Source organism: Pollachius pollachius (assembly GCF_949987615.1).
Source record: "Pollachius pollachius genome assembly, chromosome: 15".
Classification (NCBI taxonomy): domain Eukaryota; kingdom Metazoa; phylum Chordata; class Actinopteri; order Gadiformes; family Gadidae; genus Pollachius; species Pollachius pollachius.
Window position 1 is genome coordinate 11,571,306 of NC_136948.1, and position 19,010 is coordinate 11,590,315.

Consider the following 19,010-nt stretch of genomic DNA (forward strand, 5'->3'; position numbering starts at 1 on the left):
AGGCTTACATAACAGATCAGACGAAATTAAAAAAAACCTTGGATGTGGACAATAAAGTAGAATCTGAATCATTTTCGAATATTCAAATTGAACAGTATATTTTGGGGAAAAGCCATCTGCCGATCACTTATTTGAAAAAATTATCAATATGTGCTTGATGACGTCATTAAGAATTTTGATTGTGCCGGATAAATGTGTTTTTATATACCTTAAAGTAGACGATTTATTGGAACATGTGACCCGTATTCTAGATCTAGAGCTTAATAAACAGGAAGTGACGTCGTGTTCAGAGGTCAAGGCACGCCACTATGGCATTGGTTCCACCAGATCCACAAAGCAGGAACTTCTTTATTATCTTCGCTAATTATGGACTGTTGTATTCTCTCGGCGCTCTGCTACTTAATTCCACTTTACGCACTGATTCAAACTTTGCGCTTCATTTTTGCTGATGCTGACTTCACTTTACTTTGGGCACGCATGTTTGGGCGGAGACCAGGTATGATAAGTTCACGTTACATCTTGTTTTATTTCATAGACTATTATAAACATTGCCCATCGTTTGAATTTACTTTATTATATATTGTATTGAATTATTCATTATTGTGTTATACATTTGATTTTATAAAGAATAACGTAGCATACGCACTTACTACAACGTAGTAAACGTATTGAACAACTGATAAATCATTTTTAAAATGTTATTGTTTTGTGGAGTACATTTACAAAAGCTGATGCCAATGGTATAAACCGTTAAATTAAATACTTAAATGAGATCTAATACAAACAACCAACACATAAATTAGTAGTCTGATTGTTTTTCACATATTACACATGTGAAAACATGACCCTCAGAAACCGAATTAAAAGGCTTGGTGGTCTGGATCACTGGAGCATCCAGTGGGATAGGAGAGGAATTGGCGTATCAACTGGCAAAGTGTGGCTCTCGGCTCATTCTTTCGGCCCGTCGTGTGGATGAGCTTAATAGAGTGAAACAACGGTGTATGGGTGAGAGACCTTACCTTAAACCTTTCCCTTTTTGTTATAATCGCCCGCTGCAGCCAATTTTCCTATCACAAGTCAATGACTTGTGATAGAAAAATTGGTCAATGACTTGTGATAGGACATGGGCTGCATCGCTCTTTGATCCTTGTGACTTGAGGTCACACACATAAGGATGCATACAATGTATGACTGACATTATTTTCCGTTATTATATAAGAGTGTTCACATGTACAAGAGGAGGATGTTCTTGTTCTTCAACTGGATTTGCTGGAGAGAAAGTCCTTCAAGTCTAAAACGAACGCAGCTATCCAGCACTTTGGCAATGTAAGCTGTCGTGCAATTCGGGATCCTTCCGCACGCAATCGGTGATCACTTGACAGCTTGATCACGTTTTAAATACAAGTTTAAAAATGGTGTCATAACTAAGGTCATAACTTTTTCAGATCGATATCCTGATTAATAACGGGGGCCGTAGCCAGCGGTCTCTGTGCTTGGAGACCAGCGATGACGTTTATGATGCCTTGATGGAGCTCAACTTCCACGGCACCGTCTCCCTCACCAAACAAGTCCTGCCTCACATGATGCAGCGAGGAACGGGGAGTGTTGTGACTGTTAGCAGCGTGGCTGGCATCATCGGGGCTCCCCTGAGAGGAGGATATTCAGCCAGCAAACATGCTCTCCAGGTATCTGTACATAGGAAGTTTGGGTTGTAAATATTGAGCTGGATGATTTGTGTTTTTTTTGTCCCTTCTGGTTAGCCCATGTAAAGACGTTGTTACTGTCTGTTTTAAACGTTTAAACTGACTGGACCCTGGTTTGGTGTAGACCTCCACTGTGGAGGGAGGCAGAAGGTCATGTGTGCGTATACAGCAGCCCTACAACTAGGAAGGGACCATATTGATAACCACTAATCAACATGGCAGCCAACACCAATATGTTTTAATAGTATTGCCATGCTACATGAACCCCGCTACCAGTCGGATTCAGCCAGTATACCAGTTGGTATTCGTCTCCACCAGGGAGCGAAAGGAGCCGCTTTCTTAGAGGAGAACCAGACCCAACAGGACAGACCTGGGGCAGACCCAGGGAGGGCTTGAGGGATCCTAGCTCTCATTCACGTCAGCTTTGTCTCACATCTCCTTAATTGTTGACTGTGTGTGTGCAGGGCTTCTTCAACTGCCTTCGCTCTGAGCTGACGGACTATCCAAAAATACTCATAAGCACCGTGTGTCCGGGGCCTGTGCAGTCAAAGATCGTCGACAATTGCTTCACAGAAGAGGTCGACAAGGTAATTATGTAATGGGAATGGAGGTTGTGCCATATGGACAATATATTGGCGTATATATTTAGATTTTGATGATACCCAATTTGTGTTGTTTGAAAAATATATATATCTTTAGATGATTTTATTTTATTTTAATAAAATCCAAATATAGTAATGGTGAAGCTGGCTGAATAAGGGGCTAAAATAGAACATTATCCTTCAGGAAAAAAAATTGGAGCAATAATTTCCAGTAAAGAGCTTGAACACAAAGCCTTTGTAATACTTTCCTACCCTTTTCCTTCCGTAAGACGATGGCCCAAGGACAGGACCAGCAGCACAAGATGAGTACGAGCCGCTGTGTGAGGTGGATCCTGGTGGGCATGGCCAACCAGGCCAAGGAGATGTGGATATCCGACCAGCCGGTCCTCGGCTTTTGCTACCTGTGGCAGTACGCCCCTACATGGGCGTGGTTCTTCAGCGCTATGTTTGGCAGAAGAATAGTGCAAAATTTCAAAGCTGGTTTGGTAGGTACCCTTCACAATAACAACGCAACACACTCAGTTTGTCACTCCATTATTTTAGTATTCTTAAATGGTATCCTGCAAGTACAGCATCAATTATGATGAATGTGAACTCTGGGATGGGGCTGGGCACAGGGGAGCCAGGCAGACATTGTTCAGAGCGGTGTGGCAAAAATTGGGCTCAGCTGTTGGTGACCTGGCCCTAGTCTGCTGCGTATAGGAAGAGGTTGCTGCATGAAGGTGCATTCCCTTGAGACGTGATGGGACTAAAGCGAATGATAGTGTACACGGCTGGTTCCCAGTGGCCACACGGCCTGCCCACTGTGTCTGGTGGCCCCTGCTGGACAGCCACGACTGATGGTCTGCAGAAAGGCGTTTTCATTGTCCCAGGTAAACCATCCCCAAGTTGGATTGTCTGGGACAAAATAAATACAAAATCTACTTCAGTTGTAAAAGGGTTACGAGTAACAAACTTGCCTCCACAAATCCACTAGGAGCTCATACGTATAGCATTAGGAAAGCAGTCACACGTATCCAAAATATTACTCCTAGACGCAGCTCTTAGTGAGGTATTTTGTGAAAATATTTGAATGCTTGTTCACCTTGCGTCAATATGGAGTCTTCTGCTGTCCGCCAGGAATGAATTTGTACATCTATATAGATATATGTTATAAGGATGGACTTACAAAGTAACACAATTGTTTCCTTTCTGGTAAGTATTTTGGGGGCATTATTTGTGAATTTATTTTGCAGGATGCAGACCGCTTGCATTTTGCAAAACCTAAGGCCAGCTGAGGAGCGACAATGAAGATGGAAAGTGCTTTAGCGGCGTCTCGAAAAAAGCGTGCCCTGGATATTGAGACGGGGACGTCAAGGTCCTTTAACTGATTGAAAGAATCAGAGCTCTTCACCGGAGGCCCTTCGTAGCTGAAATTGGGATAATCCTAAGAAAGCCCTTAGTGATAAATTCTACAATATACGAGTACAGTTCTTCCAACAGCAACGGTAGTTATTCTGAATTTGAGTTATTTACTATCATAAAGACACACCTTTCCTATTCATGCAGCAAGTTTTTTGGTTTCTTTTTAATACCGATTGCTTGATTAATGAACTGAATTACAGAATTTATTTTCTCTACGAATGTAATTATTTTCACTTGTAAACAAGTTAATTTTAAACCTAAGGCACACATCCTTAAATGGCTAAGGGTTTTTTCCCTCACCATTTCAGAGAAACAAATAACTTAATTATGTTGGCTGTATCGTGAATCCGTATTGTCTCAGCATCTGTATTTTTCATGAAAAGTTAAATAACGCCACATGCAGGGAAATCATTCCAAGTAAAATTACAAATTCACATTCTCTGACATTCTGAAATATGCTTTTTGTTTTATCAAATTAAAGTTGCCGTTTCGAAATTCTGAGAGTATTGCATCGATCAAAGAAGGTTTAAAGGTCTGGTTTATTAAACACTAAAACCATTCATGTTTACCGCTTAATGGTTCATGTTTGATTTTACCTGCCGTACTGTGCACATATAAACACAGGTTGTGTAGTGCTGTTCGTTACCTTGCCTCAGTCGGTTATTTTGTTAAGATAGGTGGGGCCTGACTTGGACCATAGGCATACAACCCAGCTGCATTCTGGCCTGGCCAGTGAGTCTGATGGCTATACTGGGAAAATGCTGATCAGTCAATTGTGCCAACAGACTGTTGAGATTCCCATGGAAATGCGAATCAAATTTGGTTTAAAAAATATATACTATTTGGGTATGTGGCATGTCGAAGAAAAAAAACGAATCTACATTATTGAATACGAAGCTTGTTCATATAACACCTGGGCAGCAATCCCACGCATGCGATCGTATACAAATATTAAGCCTAGGCCTACTTCTAGATGCAGTTAATGTAGAGGTATTTGGTGCGAATATTTGCAAGCTGGCTCAGTCAATAGTCCGCCTATGTTTAATTAACATTCCGCTCGTGGCGGATTTAATACAAATTTGGGACGCGCACGCACACACACACACACGCAATTAACAAGCTGGGAAGTGTTTGTGTTGCTTGGCAACCGTCCAGTCCCAGCCCAGTCGCCTTACTGTTCGTGTTTGAGGAGCCAAAGAAATGATGCAACAAGCAAATTATCTTTGGTCGCTTATAACCCTTAACTAATAAACGGCTTGTGGAACTGCACTCTTGTACATAAAGTATTGTACCTACTACTGTCTTGTTCCTACTGCATTGTATACACTGTGAATTACGCACTGTCTTGTTCCATACTCTCTGTACCTACTGTCTTAATGTTCCTACCGTCTTGCTATTCTATGCCTTATTTAGACCACACGATACTTAAGCCAACATCAGCACCTCATTGGACCACATATGTGTGGTGCTAACCCGATCTCAGAATAGCTTCTGTCTCTGCACATGGAGAGGTCAACACGATAAGTCAGACCCTGTAGTCGGGGCTCCTTCACCATCCTGCACACACCGATATAGACTGAAAGTTTACCTGGAGATGCTCCATGGACTACCTCCAGAGTGCACGTCCGTTTACCTCTCTGAATAAACCACGTGTTGAACATTTACCACTCAGTCACACCTAGCCCCGAAACCACAGAGGACTACAATGACGATCCATCACAGCTTTCGATGGTTATGAAGGCTAATTGAGGTTAATTGGAAACATCTGTACAGCCAAGTGATACGTGTATACGGTAGTTAAAAGTCTCTGTTGTACTGTATAGCAGTGGTCATGCCTCGTGTCCAATCAAATTACCTGGTCGGAACCTACTGTTGGATAAAAAGCAATATCACAATCAAGGTCGTGCTATTATACTGAACATCAGCAATGCTCTTTGTACCTAAAGCCGAATTACAGCCGTGCTGATATTCAGTAGAACAGGACTCCCTTTCGTTTGCTATTGCTTAGTTATACGCACAATAGCTGGTTTACCGATTCATTCTCCTCTTTTATCCAGAAGAGATTATAATGATGGACTACAATCAAACACCCTGAAGACGTTTCCTTTGGCAAAATTGCATATAGAATGCCAGAATCTTGCACATCTTTTCCCCCCCTTTTGTAGGATGCACTGTTTTGTCCCAAACAACCGAAAACCGACAATGGAGCGAAAAAGAGATTCAGTTGCATTACTAAAAGCCAGCCATGGATAATGGGGACGGGCCATCAAGGTCCTTCTTTCAAACAAAATATCAAGTTATTGAAAGTTTTTCAATAAGAGTTACACTGAAGGAAGCTCTGCAGACTTCCTGTGTATAGCTAAACGAAAAGTTTTCCTGTCACTGAAAGATCCTAAGAAAGACTCCAGTGACAAACTCCATCACGGGCGACGCGTTGACATCGATGTCATCCTTATCATCCTAAGAAAACTTTTTTATTGACTCGAGGCAGGGTTTATCAAGCCATTTTATTAGAAGTATATACATTTACACAGGTAAAACCAACCGTATATACAACAAACCATGGGAATTCCAAATAACTTCATTCTAGGGTTGTAAACAAGTAAACTGTAAACAGAACGGCAAGTATTACTATAAGCACATGACATATGACGTTACAAAAAAACCAAGGCACAGCCTTGAGTTGAACATTTCCTACGTACAGCAAAAGAATGATGTCCCTTTTGAGTGGACATCTAATGGTAGACCTGAAGTTCTGAGAAGCGTATGAAACATGTGTCTCAATCGGCTAGTAGGCTAATTTCTTGGAAGCAAAGAAATACTTAAAAATAACTAAATACAAATGTTTGTGCTTTTGTGGATACCCATCCTTGGCATTGATACATGATATAAAAGCGAAGACAGCTGGGTATGTGCTTTACTTCCTCAACTCTCAAATCGATATTGATATCTTTTTACCAGAATAGTGTTGATGCCAGTGTGTCTTTCAAGGCCATAGGCTGATCTGGGCGCTGTGCTTAATGCACTGTTGGATGAGGATTTGCCAATGATTACTGATAGTTAATGTATATTGGCACACCGGCATCAAAACAACATGATGAGAAGCCGCTCTGAGACCACCGTTCAACGGAGCGCAGACAATTATTTGATGTAGGGTTCCGAGGCGGAGCCTACGACTGAACTGGAGTTACAGGTCATAACTAATCCACTTAAGGCTTAGACCTTAGACTTGGATTACACTTTAAATGGACAAGTTAGCGTCAGTCAAATGTTGTGCGTTTCCCTTCCTTGTCTTCAGGAGGAGGGCGACTCCGATAACTCTCTTGCGATACGGGTTGTGACGGCCATCCTGAGGAACAGAGGCCTTCACAATCTGGAAACCTTTTTAAACCACGTCATACAACATATCTTTTTAGCTTCGATTTCTTCTAAGTAGTGTGTATTTTTGTACCTTCCTTTCAACTGCTCCTACTTGAGACCTGACAGTTGTACGTGTTCAGTTGTATGTTCTCCCCAAAAAGTGACGAATAAATAAAGATTGATTGTTTGATTAACAGATGCTTCTGTGTATAGCGATGTGGGGATGAAGGGTGATGTGTTGGTGTAGGTTGGGAGCAGCGGGAGGGGTGGGTGGGTGGGTGGGGGTGGGGTCACAGGCAGGGGAGGTGCAGCGGGGCAGAGGAGTAGATGGGGTACCCCAGGGGGGGGTCGGCCGCCTGCACCGTGAGGTTCCTCAGCATGACGGGGTGGGCCTGGATGCTGTAGCGCTCCTCGTCGTCGTTGGTGGCGTACAGCAGCTCCCAGGAGAGGTTGGCCCACTGGCCGCGGACCCCCTCGCCGTTCAGGCGCCCCAGCTGCACCAGCTGGTCCTGCAGCGACAGCACCCGGCCCGTGTAGGTACCCTGCACACAGGAGCACGTCGTCTGACTTTGGCACGCTGTGGACCCCCTTGCCACTGCAGCAGCAAGAGCCCCGCTCTTTGCTGGCGGAAGCAAGTTTGGCTTTCAAGGTGAGCACAGGCACAGAGTAAAGCAACGATGATCAATAAAGCAGAATGTGTGAAAGGAAAATGGAAATGAAAATAGACAGAAGAATGAACCCAATTGGGGTATAGGTTGAATGCTGCCGGAAGTAAAATGATAAAAATGTGCTCATACGACTATTTGGGAAATTCTACAATCATTTATCGCATGGACCTTGGGAAAATGTCAATCTTGTATAGGATGTAAGATTGGCCAAAACCCCCCACTGTACACGCAACTATTCTCCCTGCATTGTTAGGTGACCTCTGCTGTCTGCCTTAAGTCTCTGACTGAACTGGGGGAGCAGTGTTTACCAAGTAAGCATAGAAATGCCTACAATGCTTCTAAACGCCGCCGGGAGAGAAGCGAGAATGGCTGACAGGGTTGTTTGGTTACCATAGTGAGGTCATGTCCTAGAGAGAAGAGGTAGGGCTTCTCCTGAAGGACGCTGTCGTGCCAGCCTCGCTCTGCTCCCAGACCGATGTACCAATCCCTTTCATATTCCTCCAAGGTGCTGAACAATTCCTCAGGGCTTTCCATGGGCCCCAGGCTGGCCTGATCAAAGAGCAGCTTAAAACCAAACCTGAGGACAAAGACACCAAAAAATGAATGCACGTGGGATACCAAAAAGGATTTAGGCAAAGTGTTTAAAATACAGCAAGCCTTTCCCACCTGAACGCCTTGAGAGTGAGGTGATAAAGGTCCTTCCTGGCCGAGAGCCAGTCCAGGCCGTCCGTCCAGGGCACGTCTCCGCAGTAGAGGCGGTACACGTAGCTGGGGCTGGTGAAGGAGGCCTCGGCGCCCAGGGACACCACGCAGGACAGGGCCGCCAGGGCGTGCAGCTCCCTCAGGACCTGGTCCTCCTGCAGGGCCTTGGTCGGGTCGTCGCAGGCCACGCCCTGCGCCGCCTTGGCAAACCGTCCCAGGCTGAACCGGAACCACTCCTCGGGGAAGAGGTGCCGGAGCTGCTGCAGACGGGACGGCAGCAGAGGGGCGGTCCTCCAGCCCGTGGGCAGGTTGAACACCTCTGACACGGGGCAGCTGAAGTGGAGAGGGGGGAGGGAGCCGGAGCTCTCGGCGAAGACCTTGGCCCCCTGGCCCTTGTCCACCGCCGGCAGCCCCAGTCCCAGGCCCAGGGGCTGCAGCGGCTGCAGGGCTGAGAGGGCCATGTTCTCAAACAGACTGTCCATCTCCACAGAGCCCGGCAGGGAGGGTCCAGTCGGCAGGGGGGCCTGACCTGGCTGGGCCTCCGTGCTCACCAAGGCCACCGTCCGCCTGGCCTGTTGGGGCCCGAACAAGTCGTCTTCATCCGACCAGTCTCCAAAGGAGGTCAGGCTGGAGCTGTCCTGCCTCAGCTTCAGAGAGGACACGTTGGACTCCACTATAACCGTCTCTATGCGCTGATTGCCCGTGGACTGGGCGGGCTGGGAGGACTGGGACTTCCGGCCCCCCACGCCGGGCCCCTCCTCAGTACCCCAGGCGAAGCCTCGTCGCTTCTCCACACAGTGGCGCAGCAGCAGGAACACCAGCGCCTTCAGGAAGTCATCCTGGAGCTTCCTCAGGTTGTCGTGGGAGTCGATGATGCCGGAGAGCACGTTGCGGGCGTCGGAGTACACCCGGACGGGAAGGGCGGCACAGGGGATCAGGGCGTTGCCCCAGTGCTGGTTCAGACTCTGGGTGAAGCCCAGCCGCTCTGTCTTCTCGAAGGCGCCCTCGAACACCTCGTCCACACGCCGGGCCTCCACCGTGTGGCACGAGGTCTCTTGCAGCTCCAGACCCTGGAGTTGATCACAGAGCAGATCAGCGTCGTTGTCACAGTGACGCTCGCATGCACCGACTCTCCCGGAGAATGAGTGCAATCGGCCGTGTGTCTCGGGGCACGACCCCCGGCCGGTACGCCGCCCTCCCTACCTTGATGTTGACGGTGCAGTAGCCGTAGCCGCGCTCCAGGATCATTATCCAGACCATGCGGTCCTGGAAGCGGCCCAGGAAGTGGGAGCCGGGGGACAAGGAGCCTGCGTTCCGGGGAGATGGAGAGAGAGAGAGGGAGAGGGGGGGGGGTATAAGCCATCCGTTCCTTATGCGTGTTAGCGAGGGGGATGTTCTGACGCGAGGACCGTGGGCCTAAGCACCAGCCCCCCGGCTACACAGCCCTTTCGTACTGCCAGGCTCTCGGTGATGCGCTGGGGGGGGGGAAGCTCACCCTCTCAGCCGAGGAGGGGTCATGATACTCTCAGCTGGCTGGCTGCACAGAGATCCAAACATTGAATCCTTCCATTAGCCCAAAAACAACTAAAGGCCTTTCCTCTTATAGGAGAGACCACTGCGAACCGTTCTCCCCAGGGGGGATACGTTGGACGGGAAGGCGGGCGCATGGTGACGGGAGCGTTGGCTTGACGATAACTCATGTGCTTGTGTCTGACGGATGATGTCATACCCCGTGATGCCATCTCTAAATATTCCCTACACTACCTCAGCGATGGGAAGAGAAACGCCGGCCACACGGGGTTCCTGCTTACTGTTCAGTCATGCGCACTCCCCCCCCTCCCCCCGGCCCGCCATGCAGAAGGCAAGCCACGGGACGGGACATCTGTTATTCAGCTATGAGCAGCAAACGGCTACAACGTGCTAGTTCTGTAAATTATACATAAAAGCCTGGGCCTCTCAGCAAGCCCGGTAAACAATGAGATTGAGTGACGCCATCGCTTTTCTGTTTTGAATCATCAACCCATGAATAATTAAATTTGTACTTGCCCTTCTCTGATATGAGTCCACACACACACACACACACACACACACACACACAGAGAGCTCCAGTAGGCCTGCGAGTATGGTGGGGTTAATGGCGTGGAAACATTTGGATGTAATGAATACAGATCAGAGCCACTTTGTGTCGGGTCACTTCACAGGAGCTCCACTGGCTCCTGTGAGCATCATCGCATCACTGCCAGGGGCTCCCATGTGCTGCTCGTCAAAACAACATTCTCTTCTTCAGCCTCAAACCGTGAGAGGTGCTCTTTCATCGAGATAAGAGTTGCTGCTTGACCCACCTGGAGGTTCAACAGCGTCTCTGCGATTCACGAGCCGAGCGAACACAGGGCGGCTCGCTGTGCGCTACGCTGCCCGCCTAATTAAAAATGAAAACGAGTCGCTGGAATTCACAACGGATTGACCTCCATTTGCAGCGGAGGAAGAGCTTTGTGGTACGAGTCCGACCGCGCTGTGCAAGACTCCAACAGCGGAACAATGCACACTGAAAATATATTAATAATATTAAATAATAGGAAGAACTCTGGTTCAAACACTTATGTTGTAGAGTTGTCGTGTTTGTCACGTGGCTAGCTCCTTTACTACACAGGCAGAGAACATCATAAATAAGTGCAGTTTTATGCTGCGTTCATCAATGGTTGGAGGTGGGAAGTCAGAATGGGAAACTCCTAATGACAAAAATACAAATGCATCTTTCTAATTATAGATTATAAATGTGAATGACTTAGTTCTGAAAATAAATTAAAAATAAATAAATAAACAGTAAGTGAACCGACTATACAGTGCTGTCATCATAAGAAACCGCTTGTGCTATTACAAGTGCTATTATTAGCTACAATGCTGGATGCTGTATCAGTATACTCAGTATCGGCCGATAGTCAAGTTCAGGAATCGGTATCGGGAAGGAAAACAAAATGGTATGGGAACATCTCCACCACTAACCCAGCGCCCCTCCAGCCAGGCCCCTCCGCAGCGCCACCGCCAGGCTGCCACTCATCTGCTGGTAGAAGATGGAGTCGGGGCAGGGGCACGCCGTGCCCACCTGCCCCGGCCAGCTGCGCTGGGGCCGGGGGAAGCCCACCAGGAAGACGGGCAGGGTAAAGAGGGGCAGCAGGGGGGCGGCCAGCAGGGCGGACAGGACAACCACGGCCAGCAGCAGGGGGCTCAGCGAGGCGTTGAGGGCCAGCAGGGCGCCGGCCGCCTGCCGCCGCTGCTTCTTCTCCGTCCACGACGTGACCAGCACGGCGAGCGAGAACTTGAGCTTGGAGAGGAACTGCACCACTCTGTCGCTGAGCAGACCCAGCTAGGCAGGGGGGCGGAGAGGGGGGCAGAGGAACAGCAGGTGTCAGCACACACACAGTCCGTCTGGAACACGTCTTAGGTAATGTGGACTCTGGTGTGTTGGTTTTACGGTTATTATTTGCTCATGACTCAGGCACATGAGCCGTGTGTCATCGTGAATTTTCTAACACATTCTCGGCTGTGTAAATACAACCGAATGGCTTCCCGGTGTAATAATGTAATTTAAATCGTTTGAAGTCACTTTAACCATGTCATTCAAACAGGGGCTCCCGTGACAGGGTTGTAGTCGTTTGTGACACGCGGTGTAAGGAGAGGCTCACTCACCAGCAGCAGCTGGACGGCCGTCCCCAGGCGGTCCCACGCCGGTAGGGCCGTCTCCCCGGCCACCAGGCGCAACGCCACCACCACCGCCATCTGCAGCAGGGACTCCTCAGAGTTCTGCCACACCTGGGGGAGACAGGTTCAGGCGCGGATCCAGAGTCTGACGCCTCAGGAGTATTAGTCAGGCAGGGGCGCTGCCTTTTCTCAACTCTACCGTGAAATGTAGTGTTTTTGAGGAACATCACTTATCCTAGCTAGTCTTATCCTAGCTATATTTGTCGTTTATGGGGAATGGGTTAACCTAGCGATTGTGTGTGCTTGCCACTTGGTTCTATGAACATCCTCACTGTACCGACGAGCGATATATTGTTTCTCTTTCTTCGGACAAATGTACTTGTAAGTACATTCGTATGAAATTGTAAGTTACTTTGGATAAAAGCCTCTACTAAATACCCTAAATGTAAAGTAACTGCTTATAGCGAATGCGTTTTAGCGACACGTCAAACAAGTAAGTGATATTTGTATGTTTAAAAAGGCCTGCTGGTGATGTTTTGTCATTATGTTATTTTGATGGATGTATTGTAAGCATTTCTTTGTGTCCGCATTGTCTTTACCACTCTGAACGCCCGCGTGAATCCCACACTGAGTGACGCCGTGTGGAGCCACTGGAGAGACTTGTCCGTCGACAGATACGCAATCATAGCAAATGGGGACACTGAGAGATAAGAAATAAAAGCCAATAATTAGCGTCAGAATAAACTAAGTTTTGCTCCATAAGGGCAACGTTGTGGGAGGGAGACTCACCCAGATTCAGGAGGACTCTCCTGGTGACCGCCGCGACGTGCAGACCTCTGCTGCTCTGGATGAAGGTCTGCACGTTGGAGATCCCCCTGGGGTAGAAGGGGTTCAGGAACACCCCTCCACAGACGTACGCCCCCTGGATCTCCCCGAGGACCCAGCACAGCAGGAAAAGGGAGAGGAGGAGGTAGGAGGCGATGATGGGTAACCGCTGTCTAGTGACCGCGCTCTGGGGCGGATCCGCAGCCAGGAAGTGGTGCAGCAGACCGGCCTCGGCCATGGCGGCGGCCAGCAGACCGAGGTACAGCAGGGCCTCCCTGCAGCCCAGCCGCCAGCCGAAGGAGCCGGGAGGGGAGGGGGTCGCCCCTCTGCGCCGCCCCAGGCTGCCCCCGCTGGCAGGGCGTGGCCCGGCGCAGCACAGCGTGGAGATCTGGCTGAGGTCCAGGCTCAGAAGGAACCCCATGGAGACGGAGAAGAGGACAACGCCCAGCGTGGACGGGATGAAGAAGTTACAGCCCGCCACCGCCACGGACACGGCAAACATCACCAGGAGCCTGGAGGAGACGCAGGGACATTCATCATGCATCTGGTTCAGATACGGCCACACCTCAGGGGCACAGATTTAAAGCAAGGTTTTTGCAACTTCAGTTTTCAAATCTATTGTGTTTAATCACTTTAAAATCTCAATCGGGCAAAGGATTGAATCAGAGATAATTCAACCTCCGGTCAGCAGCAGAATCAGTCAATAGAATATCACCTAAGGTTGCTGGACATGGGCGAGCCGCCCAGACCAAACACCAGTGTCTGCTCCATGCCCCAGAGCAGCAGGGCGTCAAGCGGGGACAGCATCCCCAGGGCCCACAGCAGAGGCAGGAAGAGGAAGAGCACATGGAGGACCTGACTGGCCAGCTGAAGCTCAGGAAACGGGCTCGTGAACCTGGACCACAAGAGCAACCAACAAGAAACACGTGACTGGTCAAACCTTTAGGGTACTAGTCGAACCATTAGTGTACTAGTCAAACCTTTAGGGTACTAGTCAAACCTTTCGGGTACTAGTCAAACCTTTAGGGTACTAGTCAAACTTTTAGGGTACTAGTCAAACCTTTAGGGTACTAGTCAAACCTTTAGGGTACTAGTCAAACCTTTAGGGTACTAGTCAAACCTTTTTGCTACTTTGGCGGGGGAAGCCGCACGTCTCCGTAGCTCACCTGTCGGCCAGGTCGACGGCGATGAAGGTGAAGATGTAGATGGGCCGGGTGAGCGGGGTGATCTCGTAGGTGTCCTGGGCCTGGTAGGTGGCCGTCTCCGTGGCCGTGTTGACGATCAGCGAGTACTCCGCCGTGCACAGGGTGACCCAGCTGGCGATGTACACCACCAGGGCCGTGCCCATGCTGCCGTAGAGCGCCGTCATTCTGCCAAGGAACACGTACCACGTGCCGAAGCCGCACAGCACCCCGGCCAGGACCGTGTGCAGCACCACGTTCAGCCCGAAGCGCTTCCCCGGGGCGATGAACCGCACCGTCTCTGGGCCGACGCAGTGGGTGAACTCCACCTCCTCCTCGTCGGCCAGGACGTTAGGAGCACCCAGCCGCTCCACGGAGCCGCTCCTCCGGGCCGAGTACACGGCCAGGGCCTGGATGCCGGCGGCAGCCCCGAACATCAGCAGGCCCGAGAGCACGGCGGCGTGGAGCTCCTGGAGCAGCTGCAGCTGGTAAAGCAGCGTACCGACGCCCCCCAAGAGCCATGGCGTGAGGAACAGCAGGGCCTGGTGCACGTACACGTACAGCGGGGCGCAGTAGCCCAGCTTAAAGCGGGGTCCCCCCAACACCGTCTGGGGGAATCGCTTCCAGAAGAACTCCTGCTTGTACTCATTGAGTAGGGGCACGTCTGGCCCCATCCTGACCATGCCCTATGGGATGGCAGGTCATCTCCACGCGCTTGACGTAGGTCTCCCATGCATCATGGTTAACAGATCTAGCAGTCTGCAATAAACCGACGAATCAAATATGATTAGGATCGCACCTGAAGAGTAAACATCAGAGGATACAGTGGATTCCTGATATTAGCCTGCTAAGCTTCATGAGTACGCGGTATAAAGTGTCACATAAGTTTTCTGTAAAAGTTATACAGTGTCCTGTGCAAATCCTGTTGTTCCCAACGTGAGTCATGTTCTAGTGTTGTGAGCACTGCTAAGATACTGGGAGGTTGCCATGCACACACAACACAAGCAATGCAGCCTGATAAGATGAAAATGCTGTTAATCAAGAGCTTTGGCTGACTTAGCAGAGACTAATGCTACGCCCTGATTCAGTGACAAGTCATGTCAATAAATGTATTGATTGTATAGTAATCTTCTTTGTTGTCATGTCACATCGCTTTTTCCCCATCAGTGGTTGTCAGCTTGGGTACTAGCATGCTAGGTGCGCTAAATTGTTAACTAATCATAACAAATGATCGACATATTTTGGCATTTAGGGGTGAACAAGCTTACCTACACAGGAGAAGCTGTATTTAGCGGTACATCCGATACGTCATATCTTAGGATATTGAGAGTATTATTTGAAAGTGTAGGACATCGCTAGTTAGCATTAGCCACTAGCAGCAGCAGGGAACAAGCCAAACAACAATGATGCACGAATCATCGTAGCCAATGGGATCTGAGACTGTCCTGAGAGCCCCGCCTCCTATCAAACTACTTACACGCCCCCTTACAACATTCCCCCTCTGTCGCTCTGTTTGGAAGCGACTTATAATCATAAGCCCTGTAGGATGTAAATCCTGACCTAGTGTGGACAATACCACATATTGTATCTAATTTAGTCCTTACTGGCAATAGTTCATGCTATTCTTTAAAGCGAATAGATAAAAGTCATTTTAACCCTTGGCTCTTGGTCCAAATATTCAGGTTCATTTAAAATGTAGGCATTGTGTAGATAGTGCTGGAACATTTATATTTAAACAAAGCACTAAAGAAGCAGGCCTACAATTATGAGAAGATATTTGTATAAATATAATCATAATCGTATGTACGGTAAAGCTGTATTATTTTAAAAAATCGAATGGTCATTAGAACATATTCCAGAGTGTGGTAAGTTGTTAAATGGTATATTGTAAATAAGCCTTTTAGAAAACTAGATTAATAGCCTACATGGGTCCCAGATATTTAGTTTGTGGTTTCCTAAGATAACAAAGGGCTTTACTTCAACAGTGTTTCTGGAGGAGAACAATGAAAAGGTCATCCGTCTATTATTTTCTTTACACAAAGTGGCACGCGCCGTAGTGTTTGTTGACGCCCCTTATAATTTTTCACCTTGGAACAATCTTTAAATCCTGAAGCAGCTTATGTGCTTAAGCGGTTCCCCAAATCACATTGGATTTGTTCTCCTTTACTATGAAGATGACAACAAGGATACAAAATATAACCCTCGTGTCGCTAAAGCTGAGGGTATTCTATTAGGATAATATGATGAAAGTGGTCGGGTTTAGCGCCTTGAAATGCCGAATGTTAATTTTGGTGATGAAAAAAAAGAGAAAGGGGCTAAAAACGTAGCATCGGAAAATGATCAAGTGAATAAAAGGCCAGAGTACCGACACAAGGAAGAATATTAATCTGTAAGAAAGGAGATTATACCGTTGTTGTTGTTTTTATTCTTGTACTGATTTAAGGGATATGGGGACACAGGCTTTAAGCTCTCGTGTCATCCTGAGTAAAAAACAAGTTGTATTGCGTGTTAGTCGAATTAGTTAGTAAAAAAAACTAGAACAGAGACATGAAAATCTGTAAGAAATGTTTTTTTATTTCTGCCGGATTTGATTCCTTTCGGTTATTTTTTCAAAATACAAAAAGCTGTGTAAAATCCAGATGTTGTTAGAAATATCTCCCATTTCAGAAATGGAACGACAAAGTTTGAAGGGAAGATTAAATCACAAAAGGTGCACACAACATCAGAGCACTATAGTCTTCCCTCTCGTTTTCATCCGATTCAGGGAGAAAAACATCAAAACATTACAGCAGAGACAGGGCAGGGGGCGTGATTCTCTCAGCCAGATTGAATTTGAATAATGTATTTCTCTCCAGGACTGACTTAGGACATAATACACACCTTTTGAACATGATAATTTACATTTAGATTATAACAGATACTTGGTTCCACTCCCATTTCATCAACAGCACCTCAGTGATGGATTAACACAACACTTATAAAAACAGACACGCAAGATGGGGATTGCGGTTCTGTATGGCATGATAAGCAGCATGGATAACTTAACTTGAGCTTGACCACAAACATCAATCCATGTTCTCATCTGACTCATTTTCTCTTCAAATCCCCCCCCCCCCCCCCTCCCCCCCGAACCTGTGTGGACAGCACAGAGTTCACGCTCCATTCAGCAATTATTCACACAGTCCTGGACTAAGGGGGCTCCTTTGGATGCACACACACACACACACACACACAGTCAGTGGACCAACAGTAACGGCCCTATACAGACCATGTGGTTGTTAGTGTGTGTGTGTGTGTGTGTGTGTGTGTGTGTGTGTGTGGGTGTATGATGCGGGGATCATCTTCAACTGCTTCACAACAAGCACAAACATGCCCAATGACGGTTGCAGATCTCTCTCTCTCTCTCTCTCTCTCTCTCTCTCTCTCTCGTTCTCACTTCCTCCCTCCCAGCCTAGGCTCCATATCAGGCAGATGAAAACATAACCTGTCACATTCCATCCCATTAAACCAGCTATGAACCATGTGCTCTATCACAAGGGGGTGGATTGGGTGAGGAGGGGAGAGAGAAAAGGCAACGCGCGAGAGAAAGTAAAAACAAGAGAAAGAGCAAGGGAGGGGAAGATGGAAGTCAAGTGCATCTGGGCTCACTCAAGGCTGATGCATTATTCACCATCTTTATGCTAATGTTTTCTTAATGCTAAAAATACTGACAGATATAGGCCTATGCAGAGCCAACACACCGTATTAATGATCATGACCTGTGCAGAGGAAAAATACATACATCAGTAGGTCGAGGGGGGAAGGCAGATCGACGTTTACATTTTGGACACGGTATACTAAAATGAAACGTAAAATGAAAAGTGAAATCCTCTTTTAATATATGTAGTGCATTAGAGCGTTCCTGTGGCTGAGCCCCCCAGCCCGACTCTGTGTATTAGAGCCTCGTGCTCTGAGCCCATCAGCTGCCATTTGATGTCAGGCACAGCAAGGTAATGACACAGACCCACTCACGCAGTCATTAGCCCTGCTTAATGCTGGGCGTTAACGCAAATGAAGCAAAGTTAAGTGCAGGCATTAGGGGAGCTTGGCCGGGCCAGCCTTTTATTTTGACAACTGTTGGCTACTTAACCAAGACATGGCTTGGAAGGTTGGAAGCATATTATGGGACTCAGAAACATAGATGAACATACAGTATGTTGTGATTATATATACTGCCACTACTGAATATAATGCAAGGAACCAAATATCTAAATAGAGCGACAGCGGCAGACCGGACAGAGCACCAGGGACCCCTAGTGGTCATAAACACAGGTCATCTTCCCAGGCTGTTCAAAATGCAGAGCGAACATTTGTGTGATTGCTTTGTTCAAAAATTTTGAAATTGAAAAATAGAAAAGCCAAATTCCGAATTGAGTCTATTTGCATGTATGGAATACAAAAGTGTCCCCGCTTTTAGGAATTCATGCAAAGTTATGAATGCCTTTATAGGTTGCTATATAACAATGGATTTCACACAAGGCACAAAGCTGAATGAACGTTGGGGTGTAAGTGCATAAGGATGAGCAAATACATTTATTCAAGTATTATGAGTCAACTGAGTCATCATGTGTGTCATCTGGTTTACTCTGGTTTTATCCAGTTTAGCAACAATATCGTTTGCCATAGCAACCTCAAATTGCCTTTATTGACAAATAAAGCAAAGATGGGTATATCATTCATTCTTCAAATTAACACTATATTAAATCCATAGAACGTGTAATCCATGAGTAGATTATAAAATTCTACCGATGATAGTTATTGAATCCCGTTAACGCGGAGGAAGTACATGTCAGGCTTTAGGCAAAGTGGCCAGCAGGCCGGAGCCCA

At 47.4% G+C, this 19,010-nt stretch overlaps 2 protein-coding genes across 3 annotated transcripts; one reads left to right on the plus strand and one right to left on the minus strand.

The window, feature by feature from the left end:
* Positions 1-303: 303 nt before the first annotated feature.
* On the plus strand, positions 304-4,204 carry dhrs7 (dehydrogenase/reductase (SDR family) member 7). The gene is made up of 7 exons (XM_079751742.1): positions 304-496; positions 853-1,005; positions 1,220-1,326; positions 1,446-1,685; positions 2,168-2,290; positions 2,575-2,790; positions 3,541-4,204. The coding sequence occupies exons 1-7, from the start codon at positions 367-369 to the stop codon at positions 3,580-3,582; spliced, it is 1,011 nt and encodes a 336-aa protein (XP_079607868.1). The 5' UTR covers positions 304-366; the 3' UTR covers positions 3,583-4,204.
* Positions 4,205-6,208: 2,004 nt separating this feature from the next.
* pcnx4 (pecanex 4) lies at positions 6,209-15,538 on the minus strand. 2 transcript variants are annotated; one of them, XM_079752930.1, is made up of 11 exons: positions 15,413-15,538; positions 14,130-14,903; positions 13,679-13,858; positions 12,928-13,475; positions 12,738-12,838; positions 12,127-12,249; positions 11,443-11,803; positions 9,643-9,746; positions 8,404-9,509; positions 8,128-8,314; positions 6,209-7,611 (listed from the first exon to the last, which is right to left on the minus strand). In XM_079752930.1, exons 2-11 carry the CDS (start codon positions 14,825-14,827, stop codon positions 7,360-7,362), a joined length of 3,660 nt encoding a protein of 1,219 aa, XP_079609056.1. In that variant the 5' UTR covers positions 14,828-14,903; positions 15,413-15,538; the 3' UTR covers positions 6,209-7,359. The 2 variants fall into 2 exon arrangements, with proteins under 2 accessions (XP_079609056.1, XP_079609057.1); XM_079752931.1 differs by having other exon boundaries at positions 15,417-15,515.
* Between the last annotated feature and the right edge of the window lie 3,472 nt (positions 15,539-19,010).

Bases quoted from the DNA above. Each gene is read 5' to 3' on its own strand.
- dhrs7 (XM_079751742.1), top strand. From the start codon at position 367: ATGGACTGTTGTATTCTCTCGGCGCTCTGCTACTTAATTCCACTTTAC. The intron at 1,006-1,219 runs GTGAGAGACCTT...TTATTATATAAG, and splicing joins AGTGAAACAACGGTGTATGG to AGTGTTCACATGTACAAGAG. The intron at 2,291-2,574 runs GTAATTATGTAA...TCCTTCCGTAAG, and splicing joins TCACAGAAGAGGTCGACAAG to ACGATGGCCCAAGGACAGGA.
- pcnx4 (XM_079752930.1), bottom strand. From the start codon at position 14,827: ATGGTCAGGATGGGGCCAGACGTGCCCCTACTCAATGAGTACAAGCAG. The intron at 12,839-12,927 runs GTGAGTCTCCCT...CTTATCTCTCAG, and splicing joins GAGAGTCCTCCTGAATCTGG to TGTCCCCATTTGCTATGATT. The intron at 9,747-11,442 runs GTTAGTGGTGGA...CCCGGAACGCAG, and splicing joins CCTGGCTGGAGGGGCGCTGG to GCTCCTTGTCCCCCGGCTCC.